The sequence below is a fragment of the Pelophylax lessonae genome (genome assembly GCF_965119305.1).
Source record: "Pelophylax lessonae genome assembly, chromosome: 12".
Classification (NCBI taxonomy): Eukaryota; Metazoa; Chordata; class Amphibia; order Anura; family Ranidae; genus Pelophylax; species Pelophylax lessonae.
The window spans coordinates 139,921,266-139,942,293 of NC_138779.1; the positions used below are offsets into that span (position 1 = coordinate 139,921,266).

Here is a 21,028-nt window from a genome sequence, read left to right on the forward strand (position 1 = left end):
ACTAGTAATGCTCACATTTTTACTTTTAACTGTAAGGCCAGGCAGATTACCCTTAATAATGTTTACATATTGTTTAAAAAGTTTAAATATATACATTCATTGAAAGGGGGTGTGATTTTGTGGGTGTGGTTGAAAGTGGCCATTATTAGTAGGGTGTCCCTGGATTTCATTTTGAAAATCTGGCCATCTTAATATTTACCTATATAGAAATGCACATGTGTCTGCTAGTTAGGGTCAATCTTAGGAGTTAGGTAAATGTTAGAGTTTGGGTAGGAGAAGGGTCATAGTCAGGAAGATCTTACAGAAATACACTGGCTGACAAAAGGTTAATATGGAAACTTGTATTATACTTGGAAATGTGTTGCTGGTAGTCAACAATATGATATGAGAGTGGCTTGAAGCCTTGTCTGATAGCCCTGCCATCCCAAACCACAGCCTTTGTTGGCTGTGCATTATTCTGGTCATACATGTATGGATATTTTTAGAGTAGGTAAAAATGATAAAGAGCTCTATCTCTATCACATGGAGCTTTCATCAAGGAGAAAGAAAAAAACAATAGAAACTAGAATACCTATTAAATGTAAACCTGTCATTGGAAAAATACAGGGACTACCATTGTTGATCTCCTGAAAGATATTCTAAGTGCCTGGCAATATTGAGGAGCGCCTGGTGTCATGACTTTAAATACCTGTCTTGGAACATTTATGCATTCTAGGAATGCTGGGAAAAGCCAGCAGAGTCCTGATTTGCCTGAGTTTTATGTGACTCATATTCTTGTTATAGTACAAGTGGTTCAGGATGACAACCAGTTTCTAGCTATTTTAAATGTTTCTTGTAATGATATCCTTTTTACATTTTACATCCTTTAATATATAGAAACATAGATGAGTGACAATAGAAGAAAGACCAAGTGGTCCATCGAGTCTTTCCATTTTTATTTTTTTATTTACAGCTTTTTGGTTAACTTTTTATCTTAGCATAGATATTAGGTTTGAATCCACTTACTGTTAAATGACTCACTACTACCTCTGTGGTCTGTGGAAGTCTATTTCAAGTATCAACTACTCTTTTGGTAATATATACCTTTCCAATAATATTTTTGCAATCATCTGAAATAGGTACTCCTAGATCTTTTTCCTTTGTAGTGCTGGCAAACACTGTACCCCCAATAATGTACTCTGCCAAGGGAATATTTTCCCTAGGTCCATTATTTTACATTTACAAACATTAACCTTCGATTTTCATTGCTTTGACCAATCTTGCAGCAATACCAAATCATGTTCCATGCTACAGACACCTCCAGGGATATCAACCCTATTGCACACCTTTGTGTCATCAGCAAAAAAACAAACATTACCCAACAAACCATTAGTTATATCACTTACATATAGATTACTTAGAACAGGGCCTAGTACATAGCCTTGTGGTACACTAGTGACTGGTCTCTGTTCTGACTGAACCCCATTTACAACCACACTTTGGTATCTATCTTTTAGTCAACTACATATCCACTGAACTATCCAAAGGTTAAGGGTACGTAATTATAACACATTTTTTGTGATTTATACTCTTGAACACATACCATTTCATTAAACATGTTTTGATGAAAATGCTTTGCTGGAAAATTTTCAAAAGTTGTCTGCTGTACTTTCTGTATGGTGACATATTCTTTCAGAAGAACATCAAGAATGATACCTGCAATGTAAAGTAGAGATTAAATCATCAGATTTTATATCATCTCAGAAATCTCAAATATCCTCTCACTGAAGTCCTAAGCTTTATGCCCATACTTTGCCATCAAAAAACCCAGCAACTTTAAGATAACCAGAAACATCTTAGTACCTGACTTTGCAAATGCTTCTTTGGTTGAATGGGCAAATATTTCCACAGACACACTCCAAAATCTTGTGATCTCAGATCTCAAAAGAGCAAAAGCTATTAAAGGCACAAAAGGAGGGCTAACCTCCATATTATATTATATGGTTTTGGAATGGGCAAGAAGCTCATATAAGTGTAACAGTCAAATGACAGATGAAGTCTCTTTGTAGATGATTGATGTATAAATTGATGTATAAATAAATGTGCTAGATTCTGTATTGGCCTATTTGTCTTCAAAGGCAATAGAATAGTTTAAGCCTAATTTCCCCAGAGTATTTGATAATAAAAAACTAAAGCTTACATTTGAGCTTATAAAAATATGTATTTGGCTATGTAATATTTTCTCCTTTAAAGCTGAACAGTTTATGTGAACTATTTTGTCAGAAAAGTTAATTGTGTAAAACTCAACATGCTGCCTAAATTTGTGGTATGTCACTAGTGTTGGGCGAGCAGTTAGTACTGAGCACTGCATGGTCAGAGCTGGTTGTTAAGGAGCGGGCTTGGAAGCTGGTCGCTGTGTCCTTAACCATGGATGAGTCATCAGCTGTCAACGGGCATCCCCGCTGACAGATGAATGAAAAAGAAGAATATTGCCGGCAAAAGAAACATTTTTTTAAAAAAAGTGTTGTCACTGACCCTAAGCACCCCCCATGTTGAGGGCATGTGGCCTGGTATGGTTTAAGGGGGGGGGGGGCACTCACTATTCCTCACCCTTTCTTGGCCTGCCAGGCTGCACGCTCAGATAAAGTCAATGATTAGATGGCACTCTCTGATGTTGGTGGGTGGTACACCATGAGGGAAAAAGGGAAAAATATAAAAAGTAAAAATGGGTAGAATATATATATAAAAGTAAGAGGTGGAAGGGGGGAGGGGGGGCACGAAAAGTGGCTGCCAGCTAGAGCAAGGAGAGGCTCTGAGGAGGATAAACAGAAAGAAAGCAGTGCCAGCTTAGTAAAGCATAAGGTTGATTGATACCAAAAACATGCAGTGACTTACTCTTAGGTAAGTAAAGGCTGGTACGGTAGGTGAATGGAATCATTCATCATCTTCTCCTGGATACCGTTGTGGAAAGGAGGGGTGCGGGGTGCTGGTGGCGCGTGGAGGCTGTTGTCTAGCAGCCTGTCTGATGGTGCTGTGGTGGTGGAGGACTCTCAGTGGGGCTCCACTTCCTACTTCCTGTCAGCCCGACATCACTTCCGATGAGGCGTAGGGAAAGATGGGCATTGGTAGCTTTCGGAGCAATCATGCTCCTTCATTAGGCATACCAGCCTTTACTTACCTAAGAGTAAGTCACTATATGTTTTTTATATCTGATAAAGGCCTGGTATAGATTTTAGGGGGGGGACCAGGTCACTTTTGTTTTTTTGTAATTTTGGTGTAGGGTTCACTTAAAATCCAGACCCAAAGGGTCTGGTATGGATTGGGGGGACCCCCATGCCTTTTTTTTTTTAACATTTTTGTATTGAGGGCAATGGTTTTCTAATTTAAATGTATTTTTTTTTCTTTACATATGTCCGTTTTGCTGCAGCAGGTTCTATACACGGTACAGATGGGCCACTTTACAGGTAGACTAAGGGGACCCCCCAGGCACTATATTTAAAATAATTTTTCATTTTTATTGTTTCACTTTAAGCATCCAATACCCTTTTTATGGTTAATAACTTGCATATAAGCCTTTAAAATAAGAAAATTGGGACTTTTCACTTTTCAATTTTGGGTCCTATAGACTTTAGTAGGTTTCGTGGCTCGGGTCCGAACTTTTTCCATGTTCCATGTTCAAGACTTCTGGTGCAAACCGAACAGGGGGGTGTTGGGCCCATCACTATAACTCACACACTCTCAATATTCAAAAGTTAAATACACAGGGAAGATGAACCTATCCTACCGCAAAATAAAGGTATACCCATTCATTAAAATTGATGAAGCAGTCACATGGTTTACTTATGTGCAGTTCTTGGGCATGTCAACGTCCTAAATTTATACAAAGTATCAAACATGCTGTGGTTGATTTACTAAGGGCAAATAGCTTGTTCCCTTTGCAAAGGAACTTCTTCTTAGTCTAGTGAATGAGGTACTTCCCTGACTTCAATCATCCAATCAAGAGAAAGCAACAATAATGTTTTATTTATTATCCTTGCACTTGATTGCTTGTTCTTTGAAAAGTACATTTTCTTCACATTCACTAAGCAAAGGGAATATTTCTTGGCACAGTGAAAATTCACTTTCAAAGATAACACACTATTTGATTTTAGTAAATAACCTCCCAAGATGTTTATACAAAATATATAAGGTTGTATGTACTATAAGGTTATTAAGGTTTAGTGTCCAGCTCTATATATATATATCCTGTTAACTAGGTTAAATGCCACCATATGGAGCACCCAATGTTCATTGTTAATATTCAAAAGAAGACCCTTCATTAGTGTGCCTTTGTAAATATTGCAACCACTTAAAATATTGCTAAAAGAGACTACCAAATGTGTGTAAAACGAGTGGTCACCAAGTATATATGTGAATACACATCAGACACTATAGGAGTATTTACATAAACACACCTAGATCTGAAGATTATTCAACAAAAGAAGTAGTTAGCAATATTTATTTACTGATAGGATTACATAATATATACAAATAACATACTTAACAGTATTTATATTGGGGTCTGCTGAAAGAAAGACCAGCTCTGAGGAAGGGAGCGTGACTCCCAAAACGTGTCAGTGGTACAATTACAGGGACATGTTCATTTCCATATGTGGTGGACTTTCTATATGCAAATTTTACTCTTCATGTTTGTGAGTATGTTTTTGGCATTTTAATAAACTTTTTAAAGGTGTCCACGGGTAATGCACCAGGTGTTTGCACCTCCTTTTCTCTTTCATGTGCTTATGTTTGGAGTTCCCTGCCTGAGGAGAGCGACATGCCTGTCATCCCCATTGGAATGAGCGCTTGGGTGATTTGGTTGTTTGGAGTATTTATTACATGATGCACAGTATAAAAGTGGCCATAGATAGATAGAATTTCAAATTATTTCTTAGTAGAAGAATGTTGTAAGAAAGTTTGTTCATTTTTCTAATTGTTAGTGGTGTCAAATCAATCTTCTTTTTCGACCGCAGTAACGAGAAAATGCGAAGGAGCAGGATGGAAAATAGTTTTTAAATTAATTTCTAACGATGTACCTACCATATATAGTTTTCATTCAGTAAAGCCCATTTGTTACAAAATCAATGTTAAAAGCAAACCAAATCTTTTGAACAATATTTGAATGTTCTGAAAATATTCTGAGAATTTTCATACAAATTTTAGTAGGACTTTTTTGTGGAAAAATCTACCAGACTCTTCTTATCAGCATTCACTCAACCCAGGCATTTTCATTTGAAAACTAAAAATTCATATAACTAGCAGAACTACTAGGATAGTCAATAAAGTTGATTTCCTAAAGGCAAATACAGGCAGTCACTGGGTTATGGACAAGATGGGCTCTGTAGGTTTGTTCTGAAGTTGAATTTGTTTGTAAGTTTTTTTTTTTTGAAGTGTAACTCCAGCAAAAAAATAAAAATAAAAAAAAATAAATGATGTTTTGGAAAGCATAGGGAAGGGTTACCAGGCCATGCAGTTATGTGGAATTGCTGACAGGTCCGCCGGACAGTAGGTGGCAGCATGGGGTGAGCAGCAAGATAGCCACCCCTGTGATAACCAGGACTATTGTAAAATCAAGCTGCCTCCATTCTTAAAGCGGAGTTCTGGCCTCTAAATCCACTTGGGCCATTGGCTTGCTCAGTGTCACCTAAAAAACAAATGGCTAGTCCCGATTTTTTTTTTTTAATTACTTACCTTGATATTGAAGAAAATATACTTACCTTTCTTCCACTTCCTCCGTCTGCGGCTGCTGCCCACGCCATCATTTCCGGTTTGCAATGATTCCTGGGAGCTGAACGTCATCGCTCTCAGGAATCAATGCGCCTGCACCGGCCCCGCTCGTCAGTTCCGTAAGGTAAGTATTTCTTCTAAAAGGTAAGTGCGACCTGGGGCAGTTTAGAAGCTATCCATTATGGAATGCACTAGCCCTGACTGTCCCAGGGGTATTTCTAGTGAAAGATAGTTTCCGAGGCCGGAACTCTGCTTTAAGTATAAGTTGTATGTAATTCTGATATTCAAATATTTTTAACTTGAGGAATGCCTGTAGGCTGTTCACTTTGAAAGAGAAGTTGCACTTTGCAAGGGAAATTTTCCCCAGGGCTTAGTGAATGTGGTAAAGCTCTGCTGACTACCATCATCTGACATGCACAAGCAAACATTTTTTTTTTTCCTTGCATGTGATGATTTGCAAAGTGAATCATCACCATATTCACTAGCTCTGCGGAAAATTCCCTTGCAAAGTGAACAGCCTATTTTCCTTTAGTAAAGGTGCAGACTAGAAGATTTTCAGTTGGTAAGTGAACATTTTCAATGTCTTTAGTACAGTAAATCAACTCTGAATGTAAATCATTAGGGAAAAATATCCCAATGCTTAAAGAAACAGATGAATTTGTGTATTATGTTTGACATACTTTCCAACAGACATCCTGATGAATCCTTTTCAAACATCAGTGGTTCATGTGTTCCAATCAGTCTAAGCAAGTCATCCAATATAAACATGTCCACTATATGTTTGTTTGCTGTTGCCAAAATCTATAAGAAAGCAAAAGTAGTCTTATTTTATTTGTACTATGGACATTTCCATTTTTCATTAGTATGATTACACATTAAAACCAAATAACACAAATATATCCCTGAAACGAATGCTATGGTTCATAGCCACTATAAAGTGACTGAATTAGGATTTCTGCAAACTAGCTAAAATGCTCAAAGATGCTCAGCGTCACCAGCAGAATGGAAATAGGCTCTCCCAAAAGTCTAGTCTATAAAAACAACATGTCTTCTTAATAGTCAAATCAAGACTTGTACAGTAAGCACATTCAGAGAGAGCTATGTTGGACTTGATTTACTAAAGGATTATAGACCATTCACTTAATGAAATTAATTTCCCTTAGCTTAGTGGCATATGGCACTATGTTGACTTCAATTATCCAATCACATGCAAGCAAAAATTCTGTTTTCCTAATTTTCCTTGTACGTGATTGGGTATTTATGGATACATGTTCACTGCATTCACTAAGCTAAATGAAATTTCCCTTTGCAAAGTTAAATTTGCACATAAATGAACAAGTCCTAATCCCTTTGTAAATCAACCCCATTGTGTTGAAGCTGTGAAGGTATTTATTAAAAGCAAAATAAATAGCATATGACAGTCTTCTAGCATAAACATTTAATGTTAGATGAGAAATGTCTTCAAAACACAAATTATTTGGACATAAAACTAGTGATGACCAATAGGTCTGTCTTGGGGGGATTTAAAAAATGATAATATGCCTTCAGTCATTCTGTCTACCTACAAGGGAGTCTCTGAACACGCTTATGTGTGTGTGTGTGGTCATCCTGACATGTTGTGATTGGTCTAGTTCCCATTTTTAAGGTGACTTGTCACATTTTTCAGTTTTGACAGTTTATGTGTATGCTTCCTAGAGCGTTGGATTGTTCTTGCTTGCTGACCATGTTTGTCCCAACATCACCTGAGCTCCCACTAAGTCTTCTGACTATTTGTTTCTCTGGTTTACACATTTTGCTCTGGTTATCCCAGTGATGACTTCTGGATACATTACCCAACTATGCTTCTGTTTTCACAAACAACCAAGAGATTTCCCAGCACACTTACAAGCCAGTCTGCAAAACAACCCAACTGGCCCTGTCTAACAGTTACAAATAGAGGGTTTTGTTTGCACACATTTTCACTTCCATATGCACCTTTCAGCAAAGGCCAGTAACATGCACACATATGGAATCACAGGCTACCCATGACAGGGCAGTTTTGCGGTGATACAGACGAGTAAGGGACTGCAGGAAGATATATAGATATCTCCATCCCCAATGTAGTGGCCTTCCTTTGTGACACATTTCTTTCCGCCATCCACCTTTTTGGGCTAGTACTATCTAAAATGTATATAAGTGGGGGCAGAGCCACCTGTTCTTGCCTCCCTCTCTGCGCTGTTTGGATATCTCTAGATGGTCCTCCCATGTTTGCTGTGAGTTTCTCTGGTCCACCTAGCCCCCAATGTCTTGGCCCAATTTGGCATCTAACCAGAGTGAGATGAGTACCTGTGATTTTTTTCCGAATTGCAATCTATTTTACAAATTAACCCACCTGTACCCCTGATACCCCTGAAGAAGTCTACAAAGGCGAAATGCGTTGGGATGAATCTTGCCTTCTCCACATGCCTGAGTTTACTGTTTCACGTATTGCAGTTTACTTATGGGGGGAGGAGTCTCAAGTTTTAGGGGTGCCTTTTTGGGTTGCAATATTGATGTGCAATATCATTTATTGTTTTTAGGGGAACTGTCTATTCCCACATTTGAATTTTTAAAAAAATAATGATTGTGCATGAATAAAGCAATTTTCTTTTATTAATGTCTCTTTATCTAGAATTATACTGGAAGGGAGTTCAACACTTTTAAAGTCCCATTTGTTTATTTTTTGTTTTTTATATTCGTTTCTGGGATGTGGTGTTGATGTGGTCAACCAGGACTTCAATTTCATTTGTTATACATCTGGAATATTGCTGCACTCCTTGGTATTCTTATTGAAGCATTAAAATCACATCACAGGTATGACAGGAACATAAAAGGTTTGAGTAAACGCGTTACCTTTTATGTTCCTGTCATGCCTGTGATGTGATTTTAATGCTTCAATTCAAGATACCAAGAAGTGCAGCAATATACCAGACTTGTGCATGTTACTGAATCTCACAGACGAGCTGTGCAGCACCCTGGGTTCCACAACATGTGTGAGTCGCTCACTCACCTAGAGCCTGCAAAGGCTAGTTATAGGTTGGGGGGTTGTCACTTTTTGTATAGCAAGTTGTACAGTTTGTTGAATTGGGTACAGGGGTGCGCAGCATGCCTTCACTGCCATTGTGTTCTTGCTGGGCGTCCCATTGCATTCCTGTGCCTTTAAGGAGGGGTGGGCTTCCTCCAGGCAAACCTGCCTTTAATCTATCCATTCTTATAAGTGCTCCTACTATGGAGGCTTTGAAAATTTAGAGTTAGGACCACAGTATTTACAGAGGACCCTAGATGTGGGCACTGTGGCTTACGCATATATTTGCAAATGTGTGCAAACAAAACCCTCTGTTTTTAATGTAAGCTGTTAGACAGGGCCAATTTGGTTGTTTTGCAGGCTGGCTGGTAATTATGCTGGGCAATCTTTTGTTTGTTTATGAGGCATGTTGCCCTTTCATGTGCATCTTGCTGCAAAGGCTAGTTAAAGTTTGGGGTGATTGCCACTTTTTTGTATGCTTCTGTTTTACCCTCTGTTTGGCTAAATATGACATTTGGCTTGACCCTTATGATGAACTCACCTTAGAATGTCTAGCTACTGGTTTCCACTATTGAGTCCATCCCAATATGTGTTTCTGTGCAGTTAGTGATTTGCTACCATGTAATGCACACATATCAAATATGCCATTGAAAACCATATACCCTACTTTCCATGTGTTCTTTTTGATGCAGAAAAAAGGCAATGGACTGCATGTGTGATGTGAACTGGCCATTACTATATACACACATTTTGCAAACACCATTTCTGAATAATTTAAATCATGCTTGAAAGGCTTAGTGATGAATCACTGCCAGCACTGGCAATTTAAACATTTCTAAACACAAAGTAAGCACCACACCAACTATCATAGAGTCCAAAAACAAATAGTATCACCCGCACAAAGGACCACCTCTAATTGTAAATATTGAAAATAATAAACCAATAAAAAATAGTTGCAAGTGATAATTTAATGTATATGGGGAGCAGCTGCTAGGCCCCCTCCTGCTACAGAAATAGACGAATGAAAAAAAATCGGGAAGGTGAAAACACGTACCCCCACAGGTCTGCTCTTGCTCAAATTAAACTAAGTATAGGAAATGGGCACCTAAAACCAAAAGTTTGTGGTGAAATACAAAGTATGTGCTATCGGACGGTGATTAATAAACGTTATGTGTTAGAGTATTTTTTAAATAATAGAAATATTAGTATTGTGTGGTAAGATCTTCAATAAAAACAAGTATACAATAATGAAATATAAATGTGTGTGCCAGATGCTTGGTACAACTAAGTGATAACGTGCATATACTCCGAATAACCAAAAACACAGACTAAGCTGGTATAACAAACAGAGTTATGTGTTTGTACAAAAGGAGACAGTCCAGAAGTCCTAGTAAGTCTAAAAGACCAGATCAAAATTCCAGACCAAATGGTCAAAGTGTTCTGTAAGTCCCAGGAGAAGAAGACTGCATTGCTACCTCATGCAAGGAATGAAGACCAAGGACACCACAAGTGCTGGGGGAATGTTAGAAAAACTCACCAGATGACGTGGATCCTCTCTTCTCTTACTACAGAGGGAATCAGCCGAGCTTAGGTGGTCTCCACCACCAGAGGATGTATCTGTGTCTCCTGGGTCCATTCCTGCCTTCTCTTCTCCTCCTTACTCCTGATTCCCAGAAAACTCAGCGTGTTTGGATGTTATGCTGCATGCGCTGCTATTTCTTGCACAGAAATCAAGATAGAAGACGGTAACATGGAGCTCTTGCCTCCACCTCCGTGATCCTTGATTATTTAAAAATACTCTAACACATAAAGTTTATTAATCACCGTCCGCACATATTTCACCACAAACTTTTGGTTTTAGGCGCCCATTTCCTACACTTAGCTTCATTTGAGCAAGCGCAGACCTGTGGGGGTACGTAGTTTCACCTTCCCCCCCTTTTTTTTCATAGAGTCCAAAAGTCTGACTGTATTAATCCTTAAAGTGGTTATTAAGACACTATAGTATATTCATGCCATCCCCTCTGTTAAATAACGATATGTGTCCCAGTGTCTGTGCTATATAAAACAGTTGCCAACTTTTACCTTATATCAGAGCGTTTCCCGGAGCTCACGTGAGGACGTAATACTACGAAATGCGTACAGCGTGTCGCATCATTTCCGGTTTTTGGAATCGAGGCTCGGACCGCATTGCGCTCCACCGCTCGTTATATGCTTTTAAACTACTGCATAAATGTGAGTACCTCTTCTATGTCTTAACATCAATAAACTTGTACAGACGGTATCACGCTATGTGCCTTTCCGTTATTCCATATACCCTGACACTTCAATACGAGTGACACCTCGTGGATACCAGGAATCCCACTTCCTATTTGGCAGGAGCCCACTAGATCCCGGCCACCTTCCCTGGGGAACTTCCTTTCCTTTTAGGACCCTTCCAGGATACCCCCACCTAGGATCCATAGAGGATTTCTGGCCGCAGGATACATCTATATACCCGCTCTATACCCCTGTGTGGGGTGGGTATTTCTGGTGATTGCACTTTTCACTAGAGGGGTTACCCAGCACCTCACCGCCCACCACGGGGTCACTCCTTGTATTTCTGGTATTAGAAAACCCTCACCTGCTATCAACACGGAACTGTGTTCACTAGATTTATATATATCATCACCTGCTATTAATACTGAACTGTATTCATTATATTTATATATTCTTTTTATGGTCACTGCACTTGCCTTATAGGCACTTATCACTTATATTGGACTTTTATATTTTTTGTCACTGCACCTTTATACCCCAGGGTGTGATTTTATTTGGGGTATTTTGCTACGCACAGAGCACTTTTTATCACTTACCAAGTTTTATATCATATCATGTATATTTTTACTTCACCAATTCATTTATAAGGTTCACTCATATGATCCAGGTTTTACCTTTTGTATATTTGATTTGATTTATACCTATTGTTCTTACTGTCTAAGGCCTACTGAATTCTGGTCCACTTATATCTGTACACATCACTTTATATACCTAATTAGCACATTTGCTCCTTTTAAATTTTCTCCTTTAGATTTTATCATACAGCTGTATTTTAGTGCTCTTTTTTCTATTACGTGTTTTTTTTTGTGCAATTTTACCCTTATTATTGATATTGTCCACCATCATAGTTTATTTTAGGCAGCGCCATCACCTTACCTCATTTTACATTTACTATATGGTCCTTTGGACTATAATTTAGGGAGGTTGCAGCCTAATTTTTTACCATCTATTTATTTATTTCTGTATCCACACCCAAATGGAGCATCAGCGCAGAGTTTTAATAGTCTCTACATAAAGTTTATTAATCACCGTCCGCACATATTTCACCACAAACTTTTGGTTTTAGGTGCCCATTTCCTACACTTAGCTTCATTTGAGCAAGCGCAGACCTGTGGGGGTACGTAGTTTCACCTTCCCCCCTTTTTTTTCATAGAGTCCAAAAGTCTGACTGTATTAATCCTTAAAGTGGTTATTAAGACACTATAGTATATTCATGCCATCCCCTCTGTTAAATAACGATATGTGTCCCAGTGTCTGTGCTATATAAAACAGTTGCCAACTTTTACCTTATATCAGAGCGTTTCCCGGAGCTCACGTGACTCCTCACCTCTCTCCTCTCCCAGGCTGACATCTACAGCGGGAGGGGCCGAGAACTCCCGCTGATGTCAGCCAGGGAGGAGGGGAGGAGAGAGGAGAGATAGCAGAGCGGTCCCGTGAGTGCTGGGAGATGCTCTGATATAAAGTAGAAATCTTTTTTTATATAGCACAGACACTGGAACACATATCGATATTTGAGGGGATGGCATGAAAAAACTATAGATATTATTTCAGCAGTAGGGGAGCAAGGCGGCAATGACATGAGCTGACAGGCAGGGAGGGGAGGGGGAGAAGACAGAGCAGGCCTGCGGATGATAGAGGCATGTAAACTGACCACGGTGTCAGAGCTCAGCAAGCATGATAAACTGTGGTCAGTCAGGGGGGACGGCAGAACCACACAGGATCAACCATGTGTTTCAGGTGATACAGGAGGCCAAATTACTAAGCACAAGCACTGTGCTGTATAACATTCTTGAAGGGAAGATAATCCATTTTTTTTAGGGTAACAAACCATTTTTATTGAGATAACACAAGATGTTAACGGAAATATGTTTCAGGGTCACAAATATCCGTTAGATATTTGTAGACAGGACTAGTAGACAGGACTAGTCCAGGCACTAAATAGCTTGTAAATAGTAGTGATGCATGGTTGTCAAGGGGAGTTTTTAAAGGTTAGAAATAAATGAAGCAACCTCAGCAATTTAGCTATTCACCTGATTCTTCAGCAGTGCAGAGAATTGATCATCAGATTCAGTGAGCACTGAGGTCACTATATTTCTCACTTCCATATCAGTTATGTTCTGTATGAAATTCTCTAGCCATTTGTCATATTCAGTTTCTTTGTTAATTTCTTCTACCTACAAAAAAAGACTGATCATTAATGTGATTAGTACTGAACAGATATTGTAAATACTACTACACTCCCATGGATTACCATAAATCAGTCATCCATGTTCATAGGTGTGCACAGCCCGTTGCATTAGGGTGTGCACCCCAAAGCACAAACACACATGTCTTTCTCTGCAGCCTCAGCTGTACTGGACAGAGAATGAATAGAAAGTACTCTGTGCTGAGTGGCTTCCTGTTCATTCACAAACTGAAGCATAGTAAGCACAGTTTACTATTCTTTAGTTATGAATGGATTCAGTGAGTTCACTGTGTTACATAGTTACATATAGTTACATAGTTAGTCAGGTTGAAAAAAGTCTATCTGGCTCAACCAATAAAAAACAAAAAACAAAAACAGTAATGATAACCCAACCATACAATCCCATATACACAATCCTATACCCACAGTTGATCCAGGGGAAGGCGAAAAAACCCCAGCAAAGTATGATCCAATTTGCTACAGCAGGGGAAAAAAATTCCTTCCTGATCCCCCGAGAGGCAATCAGATATTTCTTGGATCAACTTTACCTATAAATATTAGTACCCACTTATATTAAGTACACATTAAGTGTTCATTTAGAAAACGAAGGGGCTGGTAAGTTACATATTTCCTAGCCCCTTTCCCACTCTCCATCCTAGGACAACCCTCACAGCAGCCAGGGGGAGAGGAGAGGAGGTAAGTCAGTAGCACTGTGGGGCCAACATGGGGGGAAGCCCGAGCAGTAGGGGGAATCAGCACCGCAGGTGGGGTCTAGGGTGTGCCCGGGCACACCTGGCAACCCCCCCGCACACCTATGTCCATGTTACTAGCACTACATTTTTTACTTCTTTTCATACCTGTAAATATTTTTTTTAATTGGTGAAAGTGAATTACTCTATAATGAAATAAAATATATATTTATATATATATATATATATATATTTTTTTTTTTTTGTGACCAGTATCATTTTTTTGATAGATGCACAAAGGTATCAGTAATAGGAAAAGTGAACATTGGTTGCTTTTTTTCTTTATGCATCTTGATTCTACAAACGCGTTGTATGTCTGTGTTTGCACATACACATTTATGTATACCTACCTTTGGCTTTCACTTTACCCCATGGTAATTTTTGACTGCCTACTGCTAATCTGGCTTTTATCTGAACAAGTAAAATAGAGGGTGGGGGGGTAATCCACACCTAGAGATGGCACTTAGGAGCCAGGCCTGGATAAATGGGTACACTGCAGACCGCACTTCAGCAGATCACTATCCATAGCAAGTCAATCTGACTGTGAGTTGCTCTGTGCACACAGAGAAGCATATCAAGCCCATCCCTGTCTCTAAAGTTTTAAAGTTTTAAAGTGCTGACCACCATAAAGGGGGCCACCAAGGCACAAGCTGAGAACAATAAGGGAGACGCATGTTGGCTTCCATGAAGAAGCCCACCAACCATCATATAGCAGGAACACACAGACCACAGATAAAGGGGTCCATTGAACACAGTGTGGAGGATGATGCACATTGACATAGTTCTGACTGCTGTGCTCTATATGTTACAAAGTCCGGACTACTGTTTATTACCAGAATTTTAGCCCATTTAGTCCTGTCTCTCAAAGCCAGCCATAATTATGTCCATGTTTTGCAGTTGTTCACTACTATTCAATTCTTAAAATGTGTTTTATAGCACACAACTATTATCCCCATCTTTTGCTGCGACTTCCTGCATGCATAACTTACTGCATGCAAAACATTTGCGTTTTCTTTTTTGAGCCCCCTAATATCTGCATGTTTTACTGCAGTGCATTACATTTCCATTTTTTTATGCGCCTATTATTAACATTCATGATTATTACTGAAAATAATCAGGATGGGGGGGGGGGGGGTTAATAGATAAATCGCTCCTGGGTAGGGATGGGCTTGATGTTGCGTTCAACTCGAACTTCAGCTGTTCCTGTGTTCGCTGAACACACAAACAAATGGGGCGCTCGGCGGGAAGTTCGCCTGCTGATGAGCGCCCCATAATGCACTGCGCTGGTGCAGTGAATGCATTACTGATGATTGGCCAAAGCATGCACATGACCTGTATGCTTTGGCAACAATTGTTTTAAAAGAAAAATGTTTGCATTGATACATGTTCCCCCAGGGCAATACCCAGGTCCCCATACACTTATTATGGCAATAACTTGCATATAAGCCTATGAACCATTAATAACATACCAATTTTTTCTGTTCTGCACATGTCTACATTTTAGGTGTACTGTATGTGTGGAAAATTAAATATAAATACTCACCAGTGATGGAAGTTCTGTTTGGATGATACTGGTAACCAATTCATCCAAAAAATCATGAAGTGTGCTCTTTATAAGATGATCATCTACAAAATCGTGTACCTCCATTTTAAGTGCATGATTACAAAGTTCCTTCAATAATTCATTTATCAATTCATTTAGGAAAATTTGTGAAAAATATGTGAGAGATCCTCTGCCAAAAAAAAGTTTAAATGTTGGTGTTTGATGATCTAGTCAAAATGCAGATTGGGAACTAAAGCATTTAACATAATAGTAATTATTTTAGAGAGATCTTTTTTAAATTTGTTCATTTGTTTATACACACATGTAAAGCTATGGCACAGGTTTAAAAGAGTAGCAAAGATTTTCAAAGGAGACTTTGCTATCAGACACCATGGATATATTTTTTTAAAGCAGTAAATGTGACATTCACCAAACATTCACTTCATACGAATCTTCCTGGTGCATGTGTTTTACATTATAGTGATTGATTTACTTGCAGTGAATGCTTGGTGAATGCCACATTTGCTACTTTAGTTTGCTAGGGCACAGATAGCTTTTGCCACCTGGCATCCTGGGTTGCTAGGATGAAGGCAGCTCATAGTTGTTGGAAGACAGGCTGGTCCTGCTATCAGTGTCCTCAGTATTTAAGGACAAAAGTGTATATTTACACTATATGCTGTATGTACAAATATTTACATGCATAAACCACTTGGCCTCCCGAAGGACTAGGGCATTTTTTGCTATTCAGCACTGTGCTCCTTTACCTGGCTATTGCTCGGTCTTGCAACACTGTATGGAAATTCAATTTCTATCACTTTTTTCACACAAATAGAGCTTTCTTTTGGTGGTATTTGATCACCACTGGGTTTTTTTTTTTTATTATATAAATGAAAAAAGACATAACATTTTAAAGAAAAAAAAAATATTATGCTACATGTCTGTGGTTTAAAAAAAAAATAAAAATCCCAATAAGTTTATATTAATTAGTTTGCATCTACAAGCTATGGTATATATACTGGAATTTTTGCAACTATTGGCGCTATACTGTAATGGCAGTGATCAGCGACTTATAGTGGGACTGTGATAGTATGGCAGGCAATCTGCCGCTAATAGACCCTCGCTGGGAGGTACATTAACTGATTAACTGACACTGACTTTGCTAGTGTGTAATGTGTGCTGCTTTTACTTAAAGATCTGGCTGTTTTTTCTCCCTGCTTTGCAGGGAGAAGAAACAGCCAGGACACTGATCTGTGCTCAGAGCCCTCAGGACTGTGTGCTGTGATTGGCTACAGCCGATCAGCAGGTCTCAGCCATAGATCATTGACAGGGGCCTGTTGACAAACATTAGCCAGTGACAGCTTGCAATAGCCTGTGCCACCTGTCCGCCCACAGTAAATGTACTGTGGCTGGGCAGTAAGCAGTTAAATACAGTCCATACTCAGGACTGTGGATTCAGATTTTTCTTTTGTTTTCCTGACTACAGATCTGAGCCCATATCACAATATTCAGATGTGCTCAGATCCATACAAAAAGTATAAAATATGGATCTAAATGCAACATATTGTGTGCCTGTGTGTATAAGTCCATTATGACAACTGTGGATACAAAAGTATAAATTTATGTAGAGATATCTCATCACTGGACGTTATGAGATATAGAAGATCTACTAATGTTTTTCAGCATGGCACCATTTACAAACAACTGTATGATAAGTATTAGTGGGAGTCTGCTTTTAAACCCGTCCTTATTCTTAAAGCCAGACTCCAGTAAAATTCTCCCTTGCAACAAGGCTGCACCCACACTGCAAGGGTTAAGAGCTTCAATAGAAGGGTTAGAGACATAATCTCAATGTATTGATGCCACATCCCAAAAACGTAAACTAGAAAATTGGAGGGGGAAAGAAGAGGGAATCTTTATCCCCTTATGATAAATAGGACTTTATCGGCATCTATTTGGCTGATCTCAAAATGAATGTACACTAAAATATATATAAAAACAAGTTTATTTTATACAAAAGGTACACAGGTTTCACGAAAAACTAAACCATAATACAAGAATACAAAAGACAATCGTATGACAATATGCTCCCACATCAAAGGGAACAGAATATAACATTTGGTATGTGTAATTCAGACCATAAAGGTGGTAAAACTTAGCAATTTGTAGAATATGCAGGGTTCGCTAATGACGGAAACATGACCAGAGAATCGCTACGCGTTTCACTCCGTAGCTTCTTCAGGCATTTCTGTGGAGTTGTGGTGGCAGAAGCAGTGAATATCCTCTATCCCAGGGATATGCAAACTGTGGCCCTCCAGATGTTGCAGAACTACAAGTCCCATGAAGCATAGCAAGACTCTGACAGCCACAAGCATGACACCCAGAGGCAGAGGCATGATGGAACTTGTAGTTTTGTAACAGCTGGAGGGCCACAGTTTGCATATCCCTGCTCTATCCCCTCGTGAATGAACTCAAAGGTTCGCCCAGAGCTTGTAATTGTTTGAGAGGGACTAAAACTTGTATGTCTCCTCTTGTATCCAAGTGTAATATATGAAGTGCCGATCAGGGTAGCAGATTACCAGCCTCTTCGGGAGACGTCTGCATATATTACACTTGGATACAAGAGGAGACATACAAGTTTTAGTCCCTCTCAAACAATTACAAGCTCTGGGGGAACCTTTGAGTTCATTCATGAGGGGATAGAGGATACTCACTGCTTCTGCCACCACAACTCCACAGAATCGCCTGAAGAAGCTACGGAGCGAAACGCGTAGCAATTCTCTGGTCATGTTTCCGTCATTAGCGAACCCTGCATATTCTACAAATTGCTAAGTTTTTCCATCTTTATTGTCTGAATTTCACATACCAAATGTTATATTGTTATATTCTGTTTTGCAAAAGGGTTCCCTTTGATGAAGGAGCATATTGTCACATGATTGTCTTTTGTATTCCTGTACTATGGTTTAGTTTTTCATGAAACCTATGTACCTTTTGTATAAAATAAACTTGTTTTTTATATATATTTTAGTGTACATTCCTTTTGAGATCAGCCAAATAGATGCCGATAAAGTCCTATTTATCCTAAGGGGACGAAGATTCCCTCTTCTTTCCCCCTCCAATTTTCTAGTAAGGGTTAAGGTCCTGTTTCTGTCAAGGGGACAGTAAAAGCAGTTTACTTATGTGATCTTCTGCTCCCCCAGCAGAAAGTGCTCCCCCGTGCTTCACTGGTTGATTGTCCCTTGATGGCCTCACGTTCAATGCAGGACTATGGACCCTGCATCAGTCTTTATGACATCAGAGGCGGGTAGCACAAAGAAGTCTTCAGAGTGGAGGATCAGGTAAGTAAAAACTGCTTTTCCCAATTCCCTAGTACAGTTAACTCTTGCAGTGCAGGCACAACCCTACTGCCAGAGAGGAGTTTTAGCTTTCTTGGAGTTCAACCTTAACAAATGTTATTATATAAACAAACTCAGATCTGTACTGGACTGCCGAAGTGTCCTTACACACGGACTTTACGCCCGGCGGACTCCGTTTTGCTCAGTGAGGATCGATCCTCCGATCCCCGCTGAGCAGGAGGATGACAGCTCGGGCTCAGCTTACTTTGCAGAGACAGACCTGTCAGATCCCCGCTCTCCTCTATGGGAGATCAGATGAAAATGAACCGCCTGTCCGTTTTCATCCGATCCGATCCTCCAGACGGATGGAAAATAGGATTTTGCGGACCACAACAGATCGGATTGCAGCGGCTGTCAGCGGACATGTCACCACTGACATCCACTGCCCCATAGATGTGCATGGACCATCCGATCAGGTCCGCCTGAAAAAACTGACAGACGAACCTGATCGGAAAGCCCGTGTCAAAGGGGCCTAAACAAATTGTAGACTGCAGACACAAATGGACTCCTTTGTAGTCCAAATACGTTAGAAACATTTAAATAGTTTATACTTTAACTGACACAGATGTATTTTATTTCTGTATTGATTGGTTTTAAGAAAAATACAGTGACTTGTTATTCATAGATACTTGTTTCAGAAATAAATAATTATCTTTTTTATAAAAGTCTATCTAACTATTTTTATTTTTTTTAAACAGATTCTATCTATCTATCTATCTATCTATCTATCTATCTATCTATCTATCTATCTATCTATCTATCTATCTATCTATCTATCTATCTATCTATCTATCTATCTATCTATCTATCTATCTATCTATCTATCTATCTATCTATCTATCTATCTATCTATCTATCTATCTATCTATCTATCTATCTATCTATCTATCTATCTATCTATTTCTAACATAGAAAATGTAATAAACATTTTTTTTAATTCAGCATCACTATAATAACTGGCACTATATGTGAGGTATTGCCACTGATACACACTCTGATATCAATGATTTTGATAGTTCTGTGCCATGATGTTTTTTTGTTGGTATCCATGAGATCTGTAAAGAATAGAAATAATTTGCAATTATTTTCCAATTTCAACATTGTTATAAGGAAAAGATAAAATATACCTACAGTATCTGTAAAATATTTGTGCAATAATCCTTTATCATAAACATGAAAGAAAAATAAGTCAAAAACTGAAATAAATATATTTTTCTGCCTGCCACACAGCTGTCATAAAATATAAAAATCATTTTGCTGATTTTCCCTTTATAAATGCCACAAAATAAGAATGTCTTTACTCCAATATTCTGAAAAAAATAATCTGTAGCTACTAGAAAATAATGTAATAAGAGAAATGTACTAACACTGGAGCAGTAGGGATCTTCAGCAGCTGTCCACGGCAGCCACTCAGCTTATAGTTTAATATTTTTAAAGCTTTAAGTGATTGTAAAGTTTCTCTCTTTTTTTTAAAATAACAAACATGTTATATTTACCTGCTCTGTGCAGATGATCTTCCTCTTCTTGGGTCCCTCTTCTGTGCTCCTGGCCCCTCCCTCCTTTCGTGTGCCCTAACAGCAAGGGGCCATTCAGACACAGAGCCGTGGCCCGGGTCCGCCCACTCTCTCTACTGGTTGGCTGACTGATTGTGATTAACAGCAGCTAGAGCCAATGTCTCAGCCAAAGAGGAGGGGAGTCTCGGACAGCTGAGACACTCCTGCAACGTCGCTGGATAAAGATGGGCTCAGGTGAGTATTAGGGGGGCTGAAGGGGGCTTCTGCACACAGAGGGGTTTTTTTATTTTATTTTATTGCATATAATGCATTAAGATAAAAAAAAAAAAACCTTCTGCCTTTACATCTCCTTTAACTGAACAACCTGAAGTTAGAATCTGATTGGTTACTTTGCACAGCACAGATTCTGTCTGCTCCATTTTAAGAAATTCCCCCCAATCTGTGTATGCATAAACTACTAAATAGCAGACATGGGAGTAAGTCACACATGTGCAAGTCACAAGCAAGTCTCAAGTCTTAACCTTCAAGTCTCAAGCAAGTC

At 39.0% G+C, this 21,028-nt stretch overlaps 1 protein-coding gene across 1 annotated transcript in view; it reads right to left on the reverse strand.

Moving 5' to 3' along the window:
* LOC309568453 (uncharacterized protein) overlaps nt 1-21,028 on the reverse strand; it is a 90,251-nt gene that overhangs the window by 6,698 nt on the left and 62,525 nt on the right. Inside the window, exons 7-11 of the mRNA XM_082274124.1 lie at nt 19,967-20,028; nt 15,578-15,771; nt 13,135-13,274; nt 6,426-6,546; nt 1,583-1,695 (exon numbers count right to left, since the gene is read on the reverse strand). Coding sequence (XP_082130250.1) covers nt 1,583-1,695; nt 6,426-6,546; nt 13,135-13,274; nt 15,578-15,771; nt 19,967-20,028 — 630 coding nt within the window. The remainder of the gene's footprint in view (nt 1-1,582; nt 1,696-6,425; nt 6,547-13,134; nt 13,275-15,577; nt 15,772-19,966; nt 20,029-21,028) is intronic.